The 18,159-nt window shown below is 45.9% G+C and overlaps 1 protein-coding gene and 1 long non-coding RNA gene across 2 annotated transcripts; both read right to left on the minus strand.

Moving 5' to 3' along the window:
- Positions 1-884: 884 nt before the first annotated feature.
- LOC148115699 (uncharacterized) lies at positions 885-5,632 on the minus strand. The gene is made up of 3 exons (XR_015731704.1): positions 5,550-5,632; positions 4,449-4,567; positions 885-1,056 (listed from the first exon to the last, which is right to left on the minus strand). It is a non-coding gene; the product is annotated as an uncharacterized LOC148115699 (long non-coding RNA).
- A 4,146-nt stretch (positions 5,633-9,778) lies between these two features.
- On the minus strand, positions 9,779-12,080 carry LOC148115700 (zinc finger protein RFP-like). Its single transcript, XM_087885222.1, has 3 exons — positions 11,667-12,080; positions 10,761-10,856; positions 9,779-10,267 (listed from the first exon to the last, which is right to left on the minus strand). Exons 1-3 carry the CDS (start codon positions 12,078-12,080, stop codon positions 9,779-9,781), a joined length of 999 nt encoding a protein of 332 aa, XP_087741348.1.
- Positions 12,081-18,159: the final 6,079 nt, after the last annotated feature.

Below are 18,159 nucleotides of genomic sequence, written 5' to 3' on the forward strand. Positions count from 1 at the left end.
ATGCAGGCCCAGAACCCTGCATTTGGATCCTAGTAATAATTGTGGCTATGAGTCACACTCGAATATACATGTTTCAGGGAGCCGAATTCTGAATTCAGTGAATCAGGGCAATTCGTGTTTGCAAGGATTTTTATCTAGGAACACTGGCAATCAGTCAAAACCCACTGTACAACTACCATAGCCAGAAAGATTTAGTAACAGATACCCCACCTACAGACAAGAGGGGGAAACACCCTCATAAGCAATTCTTTGCTACAGCCAGACAAACAGTAATTGACCATATTAATTCATTTCCGAGGGTGGAGTCGTATTATTGTTGTGCTAGAACTAAAAAAGAGTACCTCGAATCTTCATTGAATGTAGAGTAGAGTAGAGTAGAGTAGAGTAGAGTAGAATAGAATAGAATAGAATAGAATAGAATAGAATAGAATAGAATAGAATAGAATAGAATAGAATATGGATGAAAAAATAAGGAACTTCCAGCAAATGATAGCTAAAAATGAACAACAAATTAAGATAATAGAAGAGAAATCAGAGCAAGCAAAGAAAAGAATGGAGGAGATGAATCAAACACAGGCAGACAAGGATTTAGAAGGAACAGTAATCAAGTTAGAAATCTAAAAAGCCATTTCCTGAGATTCCAGAACATTGAAGAAGTAAAAGGGGAAGATCTCATTGATATGATGGTAGAGTTACTGGCAGACGCCTTGGAGATAAACAAGAATAGACCAGACCAGACCAGACCAGACCAGACTAGACTAGAACAGACTAGAACAGAATTCTTTATTGGCCAAATGTGATCAGACACACAATGAATTTGTCTCCTGTGCATAAACTCATAATGTACATAGAAACAGCAAATAATAGGTCATAAATAATAAAATCATTAAAGCTTACTGAATCATCTTAGTCTTTAAGGTATCTACTCCTATATTTTTCTTTTAGGTGACTCTATCATGTTAAAGTTAATGGCATAAGAGCTCAAAATAGCAAGTGATTGTGATTCTTAGAACTCATATTTACCTTCCTGTAGTTGAAGTCCACTTTCCAGAGTATCTGGGGAAGAAAAGGGAGGGATTAAGCATCTCATCACTGGAATTGGAGCAACAGAAGGGCCTCCCTCATATACCCTGATTTGCTTTCCTTGGACTCAAATCAGGAAATAAGGAATATAGAAAGCTACAAGCCAAAATGCCATTGGTGGCTATATATATATCATCAGATATACAGTATTTTTCAGACTATAAGATGCTCCAAACTATAAGACGCACTTAGCTTTTGGGGAAGAAAACAACAACAAAAAAATCTGCCTCTCCCTCCCAGCAATTTGCCTCCTTGCAGCAAACAGCCTGGTCAGCTTCAGCACAGTCTGATTTAGCATGAGCAGCTGATTGTTGCCTGTATCTGCCTCCTGGAATACCAACGATTAGCTGTACCAGTCTGTAGCAGGGGTGAAATGCTCCCGGTTCGGACCGGCTCGGGCGAGTAGGTAGCAATGGCGGCGGGCAGTTCGGAGAACCGGTAGCAAAAGTCCCTGCCCCCGCCCATGCCTAGCTGAGCCGCGCGATCATCAGAGCCTTTCTTTTCTTTTAAATGGTTCTGACAAGCCAAGTTCTGACGATCCAAGCTGAGTTGCCTGCTAATCAAGCAACTCAGCTTGGATTGTCAGACCCATTTAAAAGAAAAAAAGTTTTTTTCTTTTAAATGGCTCTGATGAGCCAAGCTCTGACGATCCCAGCTGAGTTACCTTAGCTGCTGGTCGCAACGCCTGCCTTGCTTCGCTTGCTGTAATACCTGCGATCCATTGCATCAGCAAGCAACTGAATCTCCCTGCTTGCAATCAAGCTCATAGGTGAACAGCTCTATCTGCCTGCCTGCCTTCCTGCTGTACCTTCTATTGCAGGGATCTCCAACCTTGGCAACTTTAAGACTTGTGGACTTGTGAACTCCCAGCAAAACTGGCTGAGGAATTCTGGGAGTTGAAGTCCACAGGTCTTAAAGTTGCCAAGGTTGGAGACCCCTATTCTATTGGGTAAGTTTTTTTCCCCTTTGGGAGCTTTAAAAAAAATAGTTAATTGGGTTTTTTTTAGACCTAGCCATTTAAAGTTTAGGAAGTTTTAAATTTAGCTGCTTTTATATAAAAATAAAAATAAAATAAAATAAAATAATATTTGTGCAGCTTTCTGAGATTTAGTGTGTTTCTGTAGTGTTTCACTCTAACTACACAAACACACAAAATCTCACAAAGCTGTATGTGGAATTTTGTGTGTGTGAAGTGTGAAAGTTGGTTTTTTGGGCTTTTTGTGGCTGTGTGAGGTTCCTGCTTGTTGAGGGGCCATTTTGGGTCTAGCACAGCTGCTTTTACATTGTGGGTGAGCCAGTTGTGTTGTGTTGTGTTGTGTGTGTGTAAAGTGGGAAAGTTGTTTTTTTGAGCTTTTTGTGGCTGTATGAGGTTCCTACTTGTTGCAGGGGCCATTTTGGGTCTAGCACAGCTGCTTTTATATTGTGGGTGAGACAGTTGTGTTGTGTTGTGTTTTGTAGGTTAAAAAAGGGAAAAGAAGTGACATTGACTTGGCCACGCCCACCCAGTCACCTTACCACCAAGCTCCGCCCACTAATTAAGCCATGCCCACAAAACCAGTAGCAAAAAAATTAGATTTCACTCCTGGTCTGCAGGGATCGCCATTGCCTATTGTTGCCTCTGTGTGCCCTGTTTTTGGTCTCCATTCACCCCGTTTTCAGACTCTGCGTGTGGAGGTCAAAAAACGGAGCATGCAGAGGTGGCGATTCCCACAGCCTAGAACAGCTGATTGGTGGTATTCCGGGAGGGAGATCCAACCAGACAATCAGCTGCTGATGCTAAATTAGGCTGTGTTGAAGCTGACCAGGCTGTTTGCTGTTTGCTGCAAGGAGGCAAATTGCTGGGAGGCAGAGGCCGAAGGGTGGGGGCCAGCGGGTGGGCAGGCAACATTGGCTGTACAAAACGCACAGATATTCCCACCCACCTTTGTGTGGGGAGTGCTTCTTATACACCGAAAAATACAGTAAATATATTCTACTATATATTCCATATACCTCAACTTAGGTATATGGTCCTCAACTTATTTATTTATTTGTTTATTTGTTTAAATTTCTATACCGCCCTTCTCCAATGTAGGACTCAGGGCGGTGAACAGCCAAAGTAAAAACAAGACATACATACAAAACATACAAAATCTAAAATCTGTTTAAAATAATTAAATAATTTTGGCCGTAATTAAAACATTCCAATTTAAAATCCGTTTAAAATTTGACTCAAGCCAGCCCAGCTAGTTGAAATAAATGGGTTTTTAGGGCCCGACGAAAAATCCGGAGGTCTGTTATTGTACGTAGCTCTGGGGGGAGGTTGTTCCAGAGGGTGGGCGCCGCCACAGAGAAGGCTCTCCCCACTTACAACCATTTGTTTAGTGAAGTTACAACGGCACTGACAAAAGTGATTTATGACCGGTTCTCACACTTAGTATTGTTGCAGCCTCCCAGGATCCTGGAATTGTCATCTTCAACCTTCCTGGGGAGCTTCTGACAAGCAAAGTCAATGGGGGGAAGTCGCTTAACAGCCACATTCTTCACTTAACAGTTGTGATTTTCTGAATAACTGTGCCAAAAAAGTTCATAAAATGGGACACAGCTCACTTAAAAACTGCCTTCCTTAGCAACAGAAATTTTGGACTCAGCTGAAGTCGTAACTCAAGAACTACCAATATATATTCCATTATACTTAGTGGAAACGTATTCTGCTTCCCCAGTGATCCGTGCACTTAGATTTGGGATACAAAGAATACAGGTAGTCCTCGTTTTATACCCACAATTGTACCCAGAATTTATGTTGCTAAGTGAGAAACTTGGTAAGTCAGTTTTCCCCCATTGTACGACTTTTCTTGCCACATTTGGTAGGTGAATAACTCCAGTTGCTAAATTGGTAACATGGTTGTTAAGTGAATCTGGCTTCCCCATTGACTTTGCTTGTCAGAAGGTCACAAAAGATGATCACTGCAACTGTCATAAATATGAACCCGTTGCCCAGCATCCAAATGTGAATCATGTGGCTCTGGAGATGATAAAATGGTCATAAGTGTGAAAAACAACCATAAGTCACTTTTTTCAGTGCCATTATAACTGTGAACAGTCACTAAGTGAATTGCTGTAAATTAAGGACTACCTGTAAATGGACAATTATGAGTAGCTAATGTTTCCCGTTTTTAGGTGGCACATCTTTAATGGGAGAAGCCAGAAAGCTCCTCTTCCCCTCCTGGTGCCAAGACAAGAGGCCTTTCCCCAGAGAAATGAGGGTGTCTCTTCCACTGATCCGGAAATCGATCCCTCTTTGATCCATGTGACATTGGATCCCAGAATCTCTCTTGGATGCTCAAAATGTCATCCAGGGTGAAACCCTGGCGGCTGTTTTTTACCTCTCAGTTTTTTCATGGCACTTTTCAGAAGCCCAGGGATATCACTGTAATCCCAGATTGTCCACTTCGGCTCTAGAAGTAAATCCACCGGATTCTCATATGTTTCCTTTGTCTGATATCTGGCAAGACAAAATAACAGAATAACAGAGTTGGAAATTCTCCTCAGTCAGAAAATGTCTCCTTATTTCTAGGTTGAATCTCTCCTTGATCAGTTTCCATCCATTATTCCTTGTCTGGCCTTCAGGTGCTTTGGAAAATAGCTTGACCCACTCCTCTCTGTGGCAACCCCTCAAATATTGGAACACTGTTGCTATCATGTCTCCCTTGGTCCTTCTCTTCACTAGACTAACCATGCTCAGTTCCTGCAACCGTTATCAACCTGCCAATAGAAGAACCTTTCTAAACCATCAGATGGTGCTTGAGGATTGGCTAGCGACAGGATCCAGTCTGAGTTGGTCACCAGAGGTTTTGTCTTCTGAGCTTTTAGACTTGTGCTGGAGCCCATCCTCAGGGAACCAAATGACTGATGACTAATATGGGTGAGGTAGGTAAACAATTAGAAGATGGATATAACATTCATGATGGATCTTGATGGATTAAAGGTAATGGAATGAAATTTAATAGAGACGAATGCAGTTACAAGTAACCTTCAATTTATGACTATCTGTTAGCAACCAGTTACAATGGCTCTCAAAAAAATGACTTACATCCATTTTCACACTTAACATCTTCACAGTGTCCCTGTAATCACAATTTGGGTGATTGGCAACCGGTGTGTATTTATGATAGTTGCATTACTTGGAACAGTTTACATCCTACAATGATTCTTTTAAAACCATCAAACATCTGTCTCTTCTTGGGAAGGACTTCATAGGTAGATAATAATGCCAAATTCAATCTAAACATCTGCTGAGTGTGCAACCAACCATAATCATATCAAATATTGCTAATTATATTGTGTTGAAGTTATCTGATGAAGTATTTAAGTAGCCCTGAAAATACAATACGTTCTCTTTACATTAAAATATTGCTTCCAAAATGAAAACTGCTGGAGGATCTGCTGATCTCTGAGACTGTAAAGAAAAGGGTGGATTTACTTACTTCTTCAAGATGCTTCCAATGTCCTAAAAAATAAAGAGACAAAGCACTGAAAGGAGCCATTTCCTAGGCAGAAAATTGAATTCTTAGAGTCACAAAATAAATGAGTGAAATGTCTCGACAACCAGAAACTAACAGACATATACTTTCATTTTTTTAAAAATCCCATTACACTCTTTTACCCAGCTGTTCATCTCTTTTAGAGAGATATTGTTTTTACTTTCTTAAAGACTATTTGAAAAACAAAATAGTGCATCATTAGGATAAAAAAAATCCTCTGCATTTATGCTTCCAGAATGAAGGCACTTTGGAAAATCCAGGTGGTTATAATACTTTGAAGAAGGAGATCAGTGTTGGGTTTTTCCTTGGCCTGGAGATTAAGGGGAGGGGGAGACCCTACAAAGAACACCCACCACCACATCCCATAATAGGGGATAGGAACCTCAAATGTCAGGGCCCTGGCCTCAGGCTGCTGCTGTTTAATGCCAGGTCTGTTGTCAACAAGCCCCCCCTCGTTTGGGACTTAATCCTGGAGGAGGGGGCTGACCTGGCATGCATAACTGAGACCTGGCTGGGCCAGGAGGGGTGTGTGCCCCTTTCAGAGATGTGCCCAGACGGGTTCCAGATATTGCATCAGCCACGACTCCAGGGAAGGGGTGGAGGAGTGGCAGCTATTGTCCGGAAGAGTCTTTGCCCTCGCAGGATCCCTGCCCCTGAGATTGTTGGGTGTGAGTCTCTCCTCTTGAGGTTGGACTCAGGGGTTCAGTTGGGCTTGTTGCTGACGTACCTGCCTCCCGGCTGCGTTACAACAGCCCTGCCTGTGCTGCTAGAGGCGGTAGCTGGGCTGGCGGTGGAATTCCCCAGGCTTATGGTACTGTGGGACTTCAATTTGCCATCACTTGGCGAATCCTCAGATGCGGCTCAGGAGTTCATGGCTTCCATGACAACCATGGACCTGACCCAAGTAGTTCAGGGTCCGACTCATAGGGTGGGACACACACTTGACCTGGTGTTTCTCTTGGGGCAGTGGAGATATGATCTGGAATTAAGGGGTATAGATGCTTCTCCCTTGTCATGGTCAGATCATTTCCTGCTGAGGTTAGACTTCAGGACGCTACTCCTCCATCGCAGGGAGGCAGAACCAATTAAGTGGTTCCACCCCAGGTGCCTAATGGACCCTGAAGGGTTCCAGAAGGAGCTTTGGGAGATACCTGACTCCCTTGTCCACAGTCCGCTGAGTCCCTGGCAGCTGCCTGGAATAGGGCGGCATCTGGGGCACTGAACCGGATTGCACCTTTGCAACCTCTCCATGGCAGTAGATCCAGGAAAGCTCCCTGGTTTACCGAGGAGCTCTGGGATCTGAAGCGCCAGAAGAGACATCTAGAGCGACGCTGGAGGACCAGTAACTCCGAATCTGACCGAACACTCTTAAGAGCCTTTATTAGGACTTATGTAGTGGCGATACGGGTGGCAAACTGTTCACATTTTTCCACACTTATTGCATCCGCTGATTTGCGCCCAGCCACCCTATTTAGGGTGACTCACTCCCTCCTTAATGTAGGGGGAGTGGAGGAGCCCTTGCAGGGTAGGCTGAGGAGTTTGTGCAGTTTCTGTTGGATAAAGTCGCTCAGATTCGGATGGACCTGGACTCTGATTGGGCAATTCCGACCGAGATGACAGGGGCAAGTCTTAGAACTATTGTGTGGGATGAGTTTGAGCCTGTGACTCCTGAGGAAGTAGACAAGGCTGTAGGAGCGATGAGTTCCTCCACTTGTTTGTTGGACCCGTGCCCCTCCTGGCTGGTTTTGGCCAGCAGGGAGGTGACACGAGGCTGGCTCCAGGCTTTAGTTAACGCGTCCTTGAAGGAAGGGGCCTTCCCACAACCATTAAAGGAAGCGGTTGTAAGGCCCCTCTTCAAGAAACCTTCCCTGGATCCAGCAGAATTAAAGAACTTTTGTCCAGTTTCCAACCTACCCTTTGTGGGAAAGGTTATAGAGAAAGTGGTGGCACTTCAGCTCCTGCGGTCATTGGAGGAAACGGATTATCTAGCCCCTTTTCAGTCTGGCTTCAGGCCTGGCTACAGCATGGAAACTGCTTTGGTCATGCTGATGGATGATCTCTGGCGAGCCCGAGATGGGAGTCATTCCTCCATCTTGGTGCTACTTGACCTCTCAGCGGCTTTCGATACCATTGACCATTGTATAGCTGCCTTAGTCTGGGACGACTAAGGCAGCTGGGAGTGGGAGGCACCATGTTACGGTGGTTCTCCTCCTATCTCTCTGGTCGGTCACAGTCAGTCGGTGTTGGTAGGAGGGCAGAGGTCGACCCCCTAGGCCCCTCGTTTGCGGGGTGCCTCAGGGCTCGGTCCTCTCTCCCCTCCTATATAACATCTACATGAAGCCGCTGGGTGAGATCATCCGACTATATGGGGTGAGGTATCAGCAATACGCGGATGATACCCAGTTGTATAGCTCTATCCCACGTCAATTCAGTGATGCGGTGGATGTGATGTGCTGGTGCTTGGAGGCTGTGAGGGTCTGGATGGGAGTCAACAGGCTCAGACTTAACCCAGACAAGACCGAGTGGTTGTGGGTATTGCCTCCTAAAGACTATGTTGATTGTCCATCCTTGGTTCTGTGGGGGGGGGAGAAATTGTCCCCCTCAGAACGGGCTCGCAATTTGGGTGTCCTCCAAGACTCACAGCTAAGATTAGAGCAACATCTGACAGCTGTAGCTAGGAGGACCTTTGCACAGGTTCGCCTGGTGCACCAATTGCGACCGTACTTGGATCAGGAGGCTCTCCTCACAGTCACTCATGCCCTTGTCACCTCACAGTTAGATTATTGCAACATGCTCTAGATGGGGCTACCCTTGAAAAGTGTTCGGAGATTACAGTTGGTCCAGAACACAGCCGCGCGAGCTGTCGTGGGTGCACCTAGGTACACCCACCCACATTACACCAATTCTCTGCGAGCTGCACTGGCTCCCTATTGGTCTCCGGTCACAATTCAAGGTGTTGGTTATTACCTTTAAAGCCCTACATGGCTCAGGGCCAGGTTATCTTCAAGACCGCCTTCTACTGCATAACTCCCAGCGACTGGTAAGATCCCTCAGAGTTGGTCTCCTCTGGGTCCCGTCAGCTAAACAATGCTGGCTGGTGGGCCCGCAGGGGAGGGCCTTCTCTGTGGCTGCCCCAGCACTCTGGAACCAGTTACCTCCTGAGGTCCGGACCATCCCCACCCTATTGGCCTTCCGAAAAGCGGTGAAGATCTGGCTTTTCCGGCAGGCTCTTGGGATCTGGCGAGATCCGGCCTTGAATGGTGTGAATGAGTTTTAATGTTTTTAATGTTTTTAATTTTTAAATGTTTTTTATAATGATTTTTTAAAATGTATTGTGAGCCGCCCTGAGTCTTCGGAGAGGGGCGGCATATAAATTGAATTAATAAATAATTAATAATAATAAATTGTGAAGAATATAGAGGCAGTGACCAGTACTTTGAATTCCTGCTTTTTGCATGGCCTACTTTTTCTGTATCAAATTATGTATCCCTAATTTAAGCCATTACACGTAGTCCTTAACTAAATAGCTCATTTAGTGACCGTTCCTTTCCATAGAAAGAGTCAAAAAGTTTACTAAATGAGGAGTTGAAAAAAAGATTTGAACTGTGTAGAATGCAGCCAGAATCCTACATGCAGACATGGAAAGATATATCAATCTCCACAACAGAAGAATGGATGGAAAAAGTGATGGAGCTAGAAAAAATGAAAAAATTGACTGCTTTAATTAGATATGACCCCTTGTTTCTACTTGGAAGCTGCTTCTAAACTTTGTGCTCGAGACAGAAAAAAAGAAACTCTTTGTGCTTGATTTTGCTCATTAGATTAATCTGTTTTATAGACATGGCTAATAATGACTAAATATGCAAAAATAAAAAGTTGAGGCTGTCATTTTAGTTTGTATTTTACTGTGCAGAAAAAAGTTGAAAGACGATGGGTTTTTTTCTTTTTTTCTTTATCCTACACTTCTTTCCCATTCTAATCCTTCTCCATTTCTCTATTTTCTGTATTTTCATTTGTACTTTTCACTACTGTGTTTCCCTGAAAATACGACTTGACCCCAAAGTAAGTCCTAGCTTGATTTTTACATGTGTGCCCAGCCGCCACAATAAGCCATAATAAAGACCCCGCCCACTCCAAGGTGCAGGAGGTGGGGCAAGGCAAACGGATAAAAATTATGCTAGGGTAGGGATGGGGGCATGAGCTGCCCTACTTACAAGGCCTCGCAAACCTGGACACCTGCCTTGCTCTGCCAGCCTCCTTCTTCTGAGAATGCTTGCATGGGTCACCCCCAGCCTCTGTTTCCCCATCAGAGGCCCTTCCAGAAAGCCCCCGGCAGCTGATAACAGAGCTCTGGAGCAGAGGATTGGACTAGAAGACCTCCAAGGTCCCTTCCAGCCCTGAGATTCTATGATCTCAACTTCCCGCCTGACCTGTAAGAGTTTGCTGGCTGGCTGCTGAAGCTTCTCTTCTATCTCCTGGATGAGATGGTCAAGAGAGCCCAGTTCCTCCATGTGCTTGGCCAAACCCTTCTCCTTTCTTGCCATAATATCCTTCTCCGTTTCTTCCATTCTAGTCAATAGAAGCTTCTCCTGTCCTTCTAACCAGATTTGTAGCTCTCTGAATTCAGCCACTACATTTTCTTTCACTTCTTTGATAAGGTCCTAGAACAAGAAAGAGAAAAAGCAAAAGGTATATTTTTATTTTTATTGTTTTACTTAATTATTTTTTCTTTTATTTTGTTATAATAATTAAACAAATTCTTTGAAGAAGCCAGAAGTGAGGTGGGAAAACTTCCAAAGGAGAAAAAAAAAAACCTTTTGACATTAAAACATGCAGGGGGGAAAAATGTCTGAGTTCACAATTTTTTCAATAAGATGAAATATAGTTTGCATTAATTTATTAAGCAAGCCAAACCTATTGCATAAAACACAGCTCATGGGATAGGTGCACTTAACCCCTGTGACTCATTCAGCCAATGGTGACCTCTCAGTCCCCAGGTTAAGAACAAGTTCTGCGCCCTACACAGTCTTTAACTTTGAATTTCATTTAAGTCGGAACTTGTACTTACAAACAGGCTGCCTATTATCAAAGATGGCGGATGGGGTTTTCCTTCCTGTTAGCTCAGAAGCTCCTCACCATTGGATCAATACTTACAAGCATCTCCTGCACTCTTTGCTCTGTGTCTCCTTTGTATGTAGCTATTTTTTCTTTCTGCTCCTTCTGAGCCTTCAGGCAATCCTCCACCTTGATCTGAAGAGAAAATACAAGTTTTGAGTTTCTTTTCCGTAAAGAATTACATCGGAGGGAAGACCCAGTTAGAAGATATATGCAATCGTCATAAATAAATGGCAGTTGGGGAGCGTCCAAATCTTGATCATGTGACACAGAATGATGCAATGATCATAAGGGTGAAAACCCTTACATTACTTTTTTGATTGTCATTGTAACTTTGAACAGTTACTAAATGAATGGTTTTAAGTCGAGGACTCCCTGCAAGGGCATTAAAGTGAGCTGCCTGAGTCTCCTAGTTGCAATTATCCCAGAAGCATCACTGAGAAATGAACGTTTGGGCTGATCCAGCAGGAGTGGTTTTCTGGGTCTCACTCAAGATTTTGGAGGACTCTGTGAAAATTTTCCTCTAGAGCAAATGTGGAAAGGGAGCTGGTAAAGGGAGCCTATTTCTCCCTACAGGCAATTTCCATACCTAAGCAAGACAGTTAAGTGAAGTTTTGCCCCATTTTACAACTTTTCTTCCCACTGTTGTTAAGTGAATCACTGCAGTTGTTAAGTTAGTCACACTATTAAGCGAATCTGGCTTCCCCATTGACTTTGCTTATCAAAAGGTGGAAAAGGCAAGAGCCCAGGACACCACAACAATACAATTGACAAGCGCCTGAATTTTGATCAGTGACAACAGGGATGTCAACCTGTTTTTTAAAAATTAATGGCAGGGAGATAAGGGGTGGGATAAACCAGGAGGAAGCAAGTAAAGGGGTAAAAAGACTGTGAGGGCTGGCATTGGATGCCTCTCCAAAGCGATTCCTCCTGGCTGACTCCTACCTGGTATTCCTGGAAAGCCTCCTCCGTAGGGATCGCCAAGTGGCCCTCATGCTCTCTGGATCGGTCGCAGACCAAGCAGATGAGGGTCTGGTGGTCCTTACAGAAGAGCTTGAGGGGCTCAAAGTGCTTCGGGCAGAAGCTCCTTCCTTCCTTCCCCCAAGGACCTCCGCATCGCCCGGCCACTTCAGCCATCCGCGCCAGCTGCCGGTTGGGGAGGAGGCTGCGGGGCGCGAAGGTCTGTCTGCACTGGGGACAGGAAGCCTCCGATTCCGACGTCCCCCAACTGCGGGTCAGGCAGCACCGGCAGACGTTGTGGCCGCACTGGGGGATGAGCAGGGGGTCCTGGAAAAAGTATCGGCAAACGGAGCAGGTGGCTTCTCCCACCAAATCCTGCAAGGAGGATTCGGCCGCCATCGCCGCCTCCTCCGCCGGGAAAGGAAAGAGAAAGTTAGTTTCGCTTCTTTTCCTCCAAATCAGGTGACCGCCTTTGGGCTCTGAATTGTTGCTGCCCTTGCGGTCATCTTCGCTGGCTTCTAAAAGAAGAACTACGGTATTTTAAAAGCAACAAATTGGGGCGGGGAACAAAGATTCACAGGACGGACCCCTGATCAGTTATTCTGGGTCCAACCAGCTCGTTAAAGGGAAAATTGTTTTAAAAACTGGAGAGAAGGAAACAACCCTGGGACGAAGTAGCAATCAGTTACAATTGACCCTAGCATCCTGTTAAAGAGGGGGAAAAAGTTTTTAAAAACTGGGGAGAAGCCAACATTCATGGGATGCCCCCCCCAATCAATTATTGATCTATGGATCCTGATAAAGGAGAGGTGGGGAACCTTGGCCCCTTTGTGGATTTCAAAAGGTATATCGGGCCTCCTGTTTGAGCACGGGGCTAGACTAGAAGACCTCCAAGACCCCTTCCAGCTCTATTCTGATTGATTGATTGATTGATTGACTTCAACTCCCAGAATTCGTGAGACAGCTGCGTCAGGAATTTTGGGAGTTGAAGTCTGCAAATTATAAAAGGGCCATAGTTCCTCCCCCCACACACACACTTGCTAAAGGGAAAGATATTGAAAAATCCCGGGGAGAAAGAAACATCCATGCGACCCGATTGCCAAACAATTATTATTGACCCAACCATCTTGTTAAAAGGGAAATGCTTTTTTTTTTAAAATAGGAAGAAGGAAACACTTATGGGATGGGATCAGTGGTGAAATCCAAATTTTTTACTACTGGTTCTGTGGGCGTGGCTGGTGGGCGTGGTGTGGCTTGGTGGGCGTGGCAGGGGAAGGATACTGCAAAATCTCCATTCCCACCTCATTCCAGGGGAAGGATATTGCAAAATCTCCATTCCCACCCCACTCTGGGGCCAGCCTGAGGTGATATTTGCCGGTTCTCCGAACTATTCAAAATTTCCACTACTGGTTCTCCGAACTGCTCAAAATATTCGCTACCAGTTCTCCAGAACCTGTCAGACGCTGCTGGATTTCACCCCTGGATGGGATGGAGTAAACCTGGGATGAAACAGATGGGGAGAAATCTTTGATAAAAGCCCTAATCCAATGCTGCCGTTGATAGAATGTCTCAGAGATAAAGGGGAACAAGGGATAGAAATTATAATTCTTTCTCTAACTTCTAATATCCCCTTCATGGATTACTGCCTTGTCGTGGCGAAAGAGCTTGCATAGCTCAATGAAGCTATGAGCTATGCCGTGCAGGGCCACCCAAGACGGACAGGTCATAGCAGAGAGTTCTGGCAAAACGTGATCCACTGGAGAAGGAAATGGCAACCCACTCCAGTATCTTTGCCATGAAAACTCCATGGACAGTACCAAAAGGAAAAAAGATATGACCCCTGGAGATGAGCCTCTCAGGTCGGAAGGTGTCCAATATGCTACTGAGGAAGAGCAGAGGGCTAGTACTAGTAGCACCAAAAAGAGTGAAGTGACTGGGCCAAAGCCGAAAGAATCAATAAAATCAATAATCAATAAAAGAGTAGGAAAAGCAATACTGGGATACAATCCCCAAAATGACAGAATGATATCTGTTCGAATCCAAAGCAAACCATTCAAAATCACAGTAATCCAAGTCTATGCCCCAACCACTGGTGCTGAAGAGGATGAAATTGACCGGTTCTATGAAGGCCTACAGCACCTTATAGAATTAAGACCAAAAAATGATGTCCTTATCATAATGGGGAATTGGAATGCTAAAGTAGGAAGCCAAAAGATAACCGGAATAACAGGCAAGTTTGGCCTTGGAGTACAAAATGAAGCAGGGCACAGGCTGATAGAATGATGTCAAGAGAATACGATGGTCATAGCAAACACTCTTTTCCAATAATCCAAGAGACGACTCTACACATGGACATCACCAGACGGTCAACGCAGAAATCAGATTGACTTTGTGCTCTGCAGCCAAAGATGGAGAAGCTCTACACAGTCAGTAAAAACAAGACCAGGAGCGTCTCGTTGCAAAAAATAGGCATAATTTGAAGAAAGTAGGGAAAAGCACCAGGCCACTCAGGTATGAACTAAACCATATCCCTGATGAATATACAGTAGAGGTGACAAATAGATTTAAGGAATTAGATCTGATAGACAGAGTGCCTGAAGAACTATGGACGGAGGTTCACAACATTGTACAAGAGGTAGCAACTAAAACCATCCCAAAGAAAAAAAAAGGCAAGAAAGCAAAATGGCTGTCTGAGGAAGCTTTCCAAATAGCTGAGGAAAGAAAGGAAGCGAAAGGCAAGGGAGAAGGAGAAAGATACACCCAATTGATTGCAGAATTCCAGAGAATAGCTAGAATAGATAAGAATGCCTTCTTAAATGAACAGTGCAAAGAAATAGAAGAAAACAATAGAATAGGGAGGACCAGAAAATTGGAGATATGAAGGGAACATTTCATGCAAAGATGGGCATGATAAAGGACCAATATGGCAGGGGCCTAGCAGAGGCAGAAGAGATTAAGAAGAGGTGGCAAAATTGCACAGAACTATACAAGAACGACCTTAACGTCCCTGATAATCACGATAGGGTGGTCACTGACCTCGAGCCAGGCATCATAGAATGTGGTACCTTAGGAAATGGGCCTTAGGAAACCTGAGCAACAACATAGCTAGTGGAGGTGACAGTATTCCAGCTGAGCTGGGAATCTTAAAAGACCATGCAGAAAAAGTGCTACACTCAATTTGCAAGCAAATTTAGAAAACTCAACAGTGGCCACAGGATTGGAAAAGGTCAGTTTACATTCCAATTCCAAAGAAAGGAAATGCTAAAGAATGTTCAAACTATTGCACCATTGCACTCATTTCATATGCTAGTAAAGTTATGCTTAAAATCCTATAAGCTAGGCTGTAGCAGTATGTGGATCGAGAAGTACCAGAAGTCCTACCAGGTAGGATTTCGAAGAGGCAGAGGAACTAAAGATCAAATTGCCAACATATGCTGGATCATGGAGAAAGCTAGGGAGTTCCAGAAAAACATCTACTTCTGCTTCATTGACTATGCTAAAGCCTTTGATTGTTTGGATCACAACAAATTGTGGCAAGTTCTTAAAGAGATGGGAGTACCAGACCATCTTATTTGTCTCTTGAGAAACCTATATGCAGGTCAAGAAGCAACAGTGAGAACTGGACACGGAACCACTGATTGGTTCAAAATTGGGAAAGGAGTCTGGCAAGGCTGTATACTGTCACCCTGCCTATTTAACTTATATGCAGAGCACATCATGAAAAAGGTAGGGCTAGATGAATCAAAAGTTGGAATTAAGATTGCCGGGAGAAATATCAACAACCTCAGATATGCAGATGATACCACTCTAATGGCAGAAAGTGAAGAGGAACTAAAGAGCCTCTTGATTCTGGTGAAGAAGGAGAGTGCAAAACTCGGCTTGAAACTGAATATTAAGAAAACTAAGATAACTCATGGCATCTGGCCCTCTCAATTCCTGGCAAATAGATGAGGAAGAAATGGAGGTAGTAACAAATTTTATTTTCCTGGGCTCCAAGATCACTGCAGATGGGAATTGCAGCCAAGAGATTAAACCTGGCGGGTATTACAGAGACTTGGTTGGGCCCGGAGGGAGGAGTCCCTCTGGTAGAAATGTGCCCACCAGGCTTCCACGCATTCCATCAGCCGATGTCACAGGGGAGGGGCGGGGGAGTAGTGGTTATTATTAGAGAAGGCCTTAGGCCGAGGGAGGCCACTGTCCGTCAGACGGCCGGTTCTGAGACCCTCCTTGTGAAGTGGGGTCATGGGGTTCAGATGGGTTTGCTGATCACGTGCCTGGCTCCCTGCCATGTGGCAGCAGCCCTGCCCGAGCTTCTCAACGTTATCGCCGTGGTGGCGGTTGACACCCCCAGACTCATGGTCATGGGGGATTTCAACCTGCCGTCCGTGGGTGAGGCGTCTGAGGTGGCTTGGGAGTTCATGGCTTCCATGACCTGACCCAGCTAATTCATGACCCTACGCACACAGGGGGAAACACACTGGACTTGGTTTTTGTCTCTGGACAGTGGTTGAGTGATCTTGAGATAGGGGATATAGTCATCGAGCCCTTGTCATGGTCGGATCACTCTCTCCTTCACCTTGACCTTTGAACCGCAGCACCCCGCCGCAGGGAGGCGGAACCAATAAGATGGCACCGCCCCAGGCGCCTGATGGAACCTGACAGGTTCCAGACGGAGCTTGGGCCAATTCCTGAGTTTCTGGCTCACGCCTCGACTGGAGACCTAGTGGCCGCCTGGGATAGGGCGGCCGCTGGAGCTCTGGATCAAGTTGTGCCTTTGCGGCCTCTGACCCAGCACCGATCTTGCCAGAAAAGTCGCCTAGAGAGTAGTTGGAGGGCCAGTCGTACTGAATCTGACCGGACACTGGTAAGATCTCATATTAAGAATTACGTAGTGGCGATAAAAACAGCAAAATGTACTCGTTTCGCTGCTCTTATTGCATCATCAGATAACCGCCTGGCCGCCCTGTTTAGGGTGACCTGCTCCCTGCTCCACCAGGAAGCGAGGGAGGACCCCTTGGAGGATAGAGCCAAGGATTTTGTTCAGTATCTGTATGACAAAATCACTCAGATTCAGGAAGATCTGGACTCCGACTGGGTAGATCCAGCGGGGATGACGGAGGCAGGTCCTGAGAATGTTATCTGGGATGAGTTTGATCCTGTGACCCCTGAGGACATGGACAGGATTCTGGGTAGACTGAACGCGACCACGTTTGTTGGACCCGTGCCCCTCCTGGTTAGTGCTGGCTTCCCGGGAGGTGACGCGAGGCTGGCTCCAGGGGATTATAAATGCTTCATTGGGCGAGGGTGTCTTTCCCGCTGCCTTGAAAGAGGCAGTGGTGAGACCTCTTCTCAAGAAGCCTTCCCTGGACCCGGCAATATTGGCTAATTATCGTCCAGGCTCCAACCTTCGCTTTGTTGCGAAGGTTGTCGAGAGTGTGGTTGCGCAACAGCTCCCCCAGTACCTTGATGAAGTGACATATCTAGATCCATTCCAGTCGGGCTTCAGGCCTGGGTACAGCATGGAAACGGCATTGGTCGCGTTGGTTGATGATCTCTGGAGGCCTCGGGACAGAGGTTGTTCCTCTGTCCTGGTCCTATTAGATCTCTCAGTGGCTTTTGATACCATCGACCATGGTATCATGCTGCACCGGTTGGAAGGGTTGGGGGTGGGAGGCACCGTACTACGGTGGTTCTCCTCCTTTCTCTCCGACCGGTCGCAGTCTGTGTTGATGGGGGGAGCAGAGGTCAGATTCAGTACGACTGGCCCTCCAACTACTCTCTAGGTGACTTTTCTGGCAAGATCGGTGCTGGGTCAGAGGCCGCAAAGGCAGAACTCGATCCAGAGCTCCAGCGGCCGCCCTATCCCAGGCGGCCACTAGGTCTCCAGTCGAGGCGTGAGCCAGAACCTTGGGAATTGGCCCAAGCTCCATCTGGAACCTATCTGGTTCCATCAGGCGCCTGGGGCGGTACCATCTTATCGGTTCCGCCTCCCTGCGGCGGGGTGCAGCGGTTCGGAGGTCAAGGCAAAGGAGAGAGTGATCCGACTATGACAAGGGCTTGATGACTATGTCCCCTATCTCGAGATCACTCAGCCACTGTCCAGAGACAAAAATCAGGTCCAGTGTGTTTCCCCCCATGTGCGTAGGGCCATAAATTAGCTGGGTCAGATCCATAGCCGTCATAGAAGCCATGAACTCCCGGGCCACCTCAGACGTCTCACCCGCGGACGGCAGGTTGAAATCCCCCATGACCATGAGTCTGGGGGTGTCAACCGCCACCGCGGCGATAACGTTGAGAAGGTTGGACAGGGCTGCTGCCACGTGGCAGGGAGCCAGGTACGTGATCAGCAAACCCATCTGAACCCCATGACCCCACTTCACAAGGAGGGTCTCAGAACCAGCCGTCTGACGGACAGTGGCCTCCCTCGGCCTAAGGCCTTCTCTAATAATAACCCCTACTCCCCCTCCCCTCCCCTGTG

The sequence above is a fragment of the Pantherophis guttatus genome, chromosome 2, assembly GCF_059756535.1.
Source record: "Pantherophis guttatus breed Tessera chromosome 2, ASM5975653v1, whole genome shotgun sequence".
Taxonomy (NCBI): Eukaryota; Metazoa; Chordata; class Lepidosauria; order Squamata; family Colubridae; genus Pantherophis; species Pantherophis guttatus.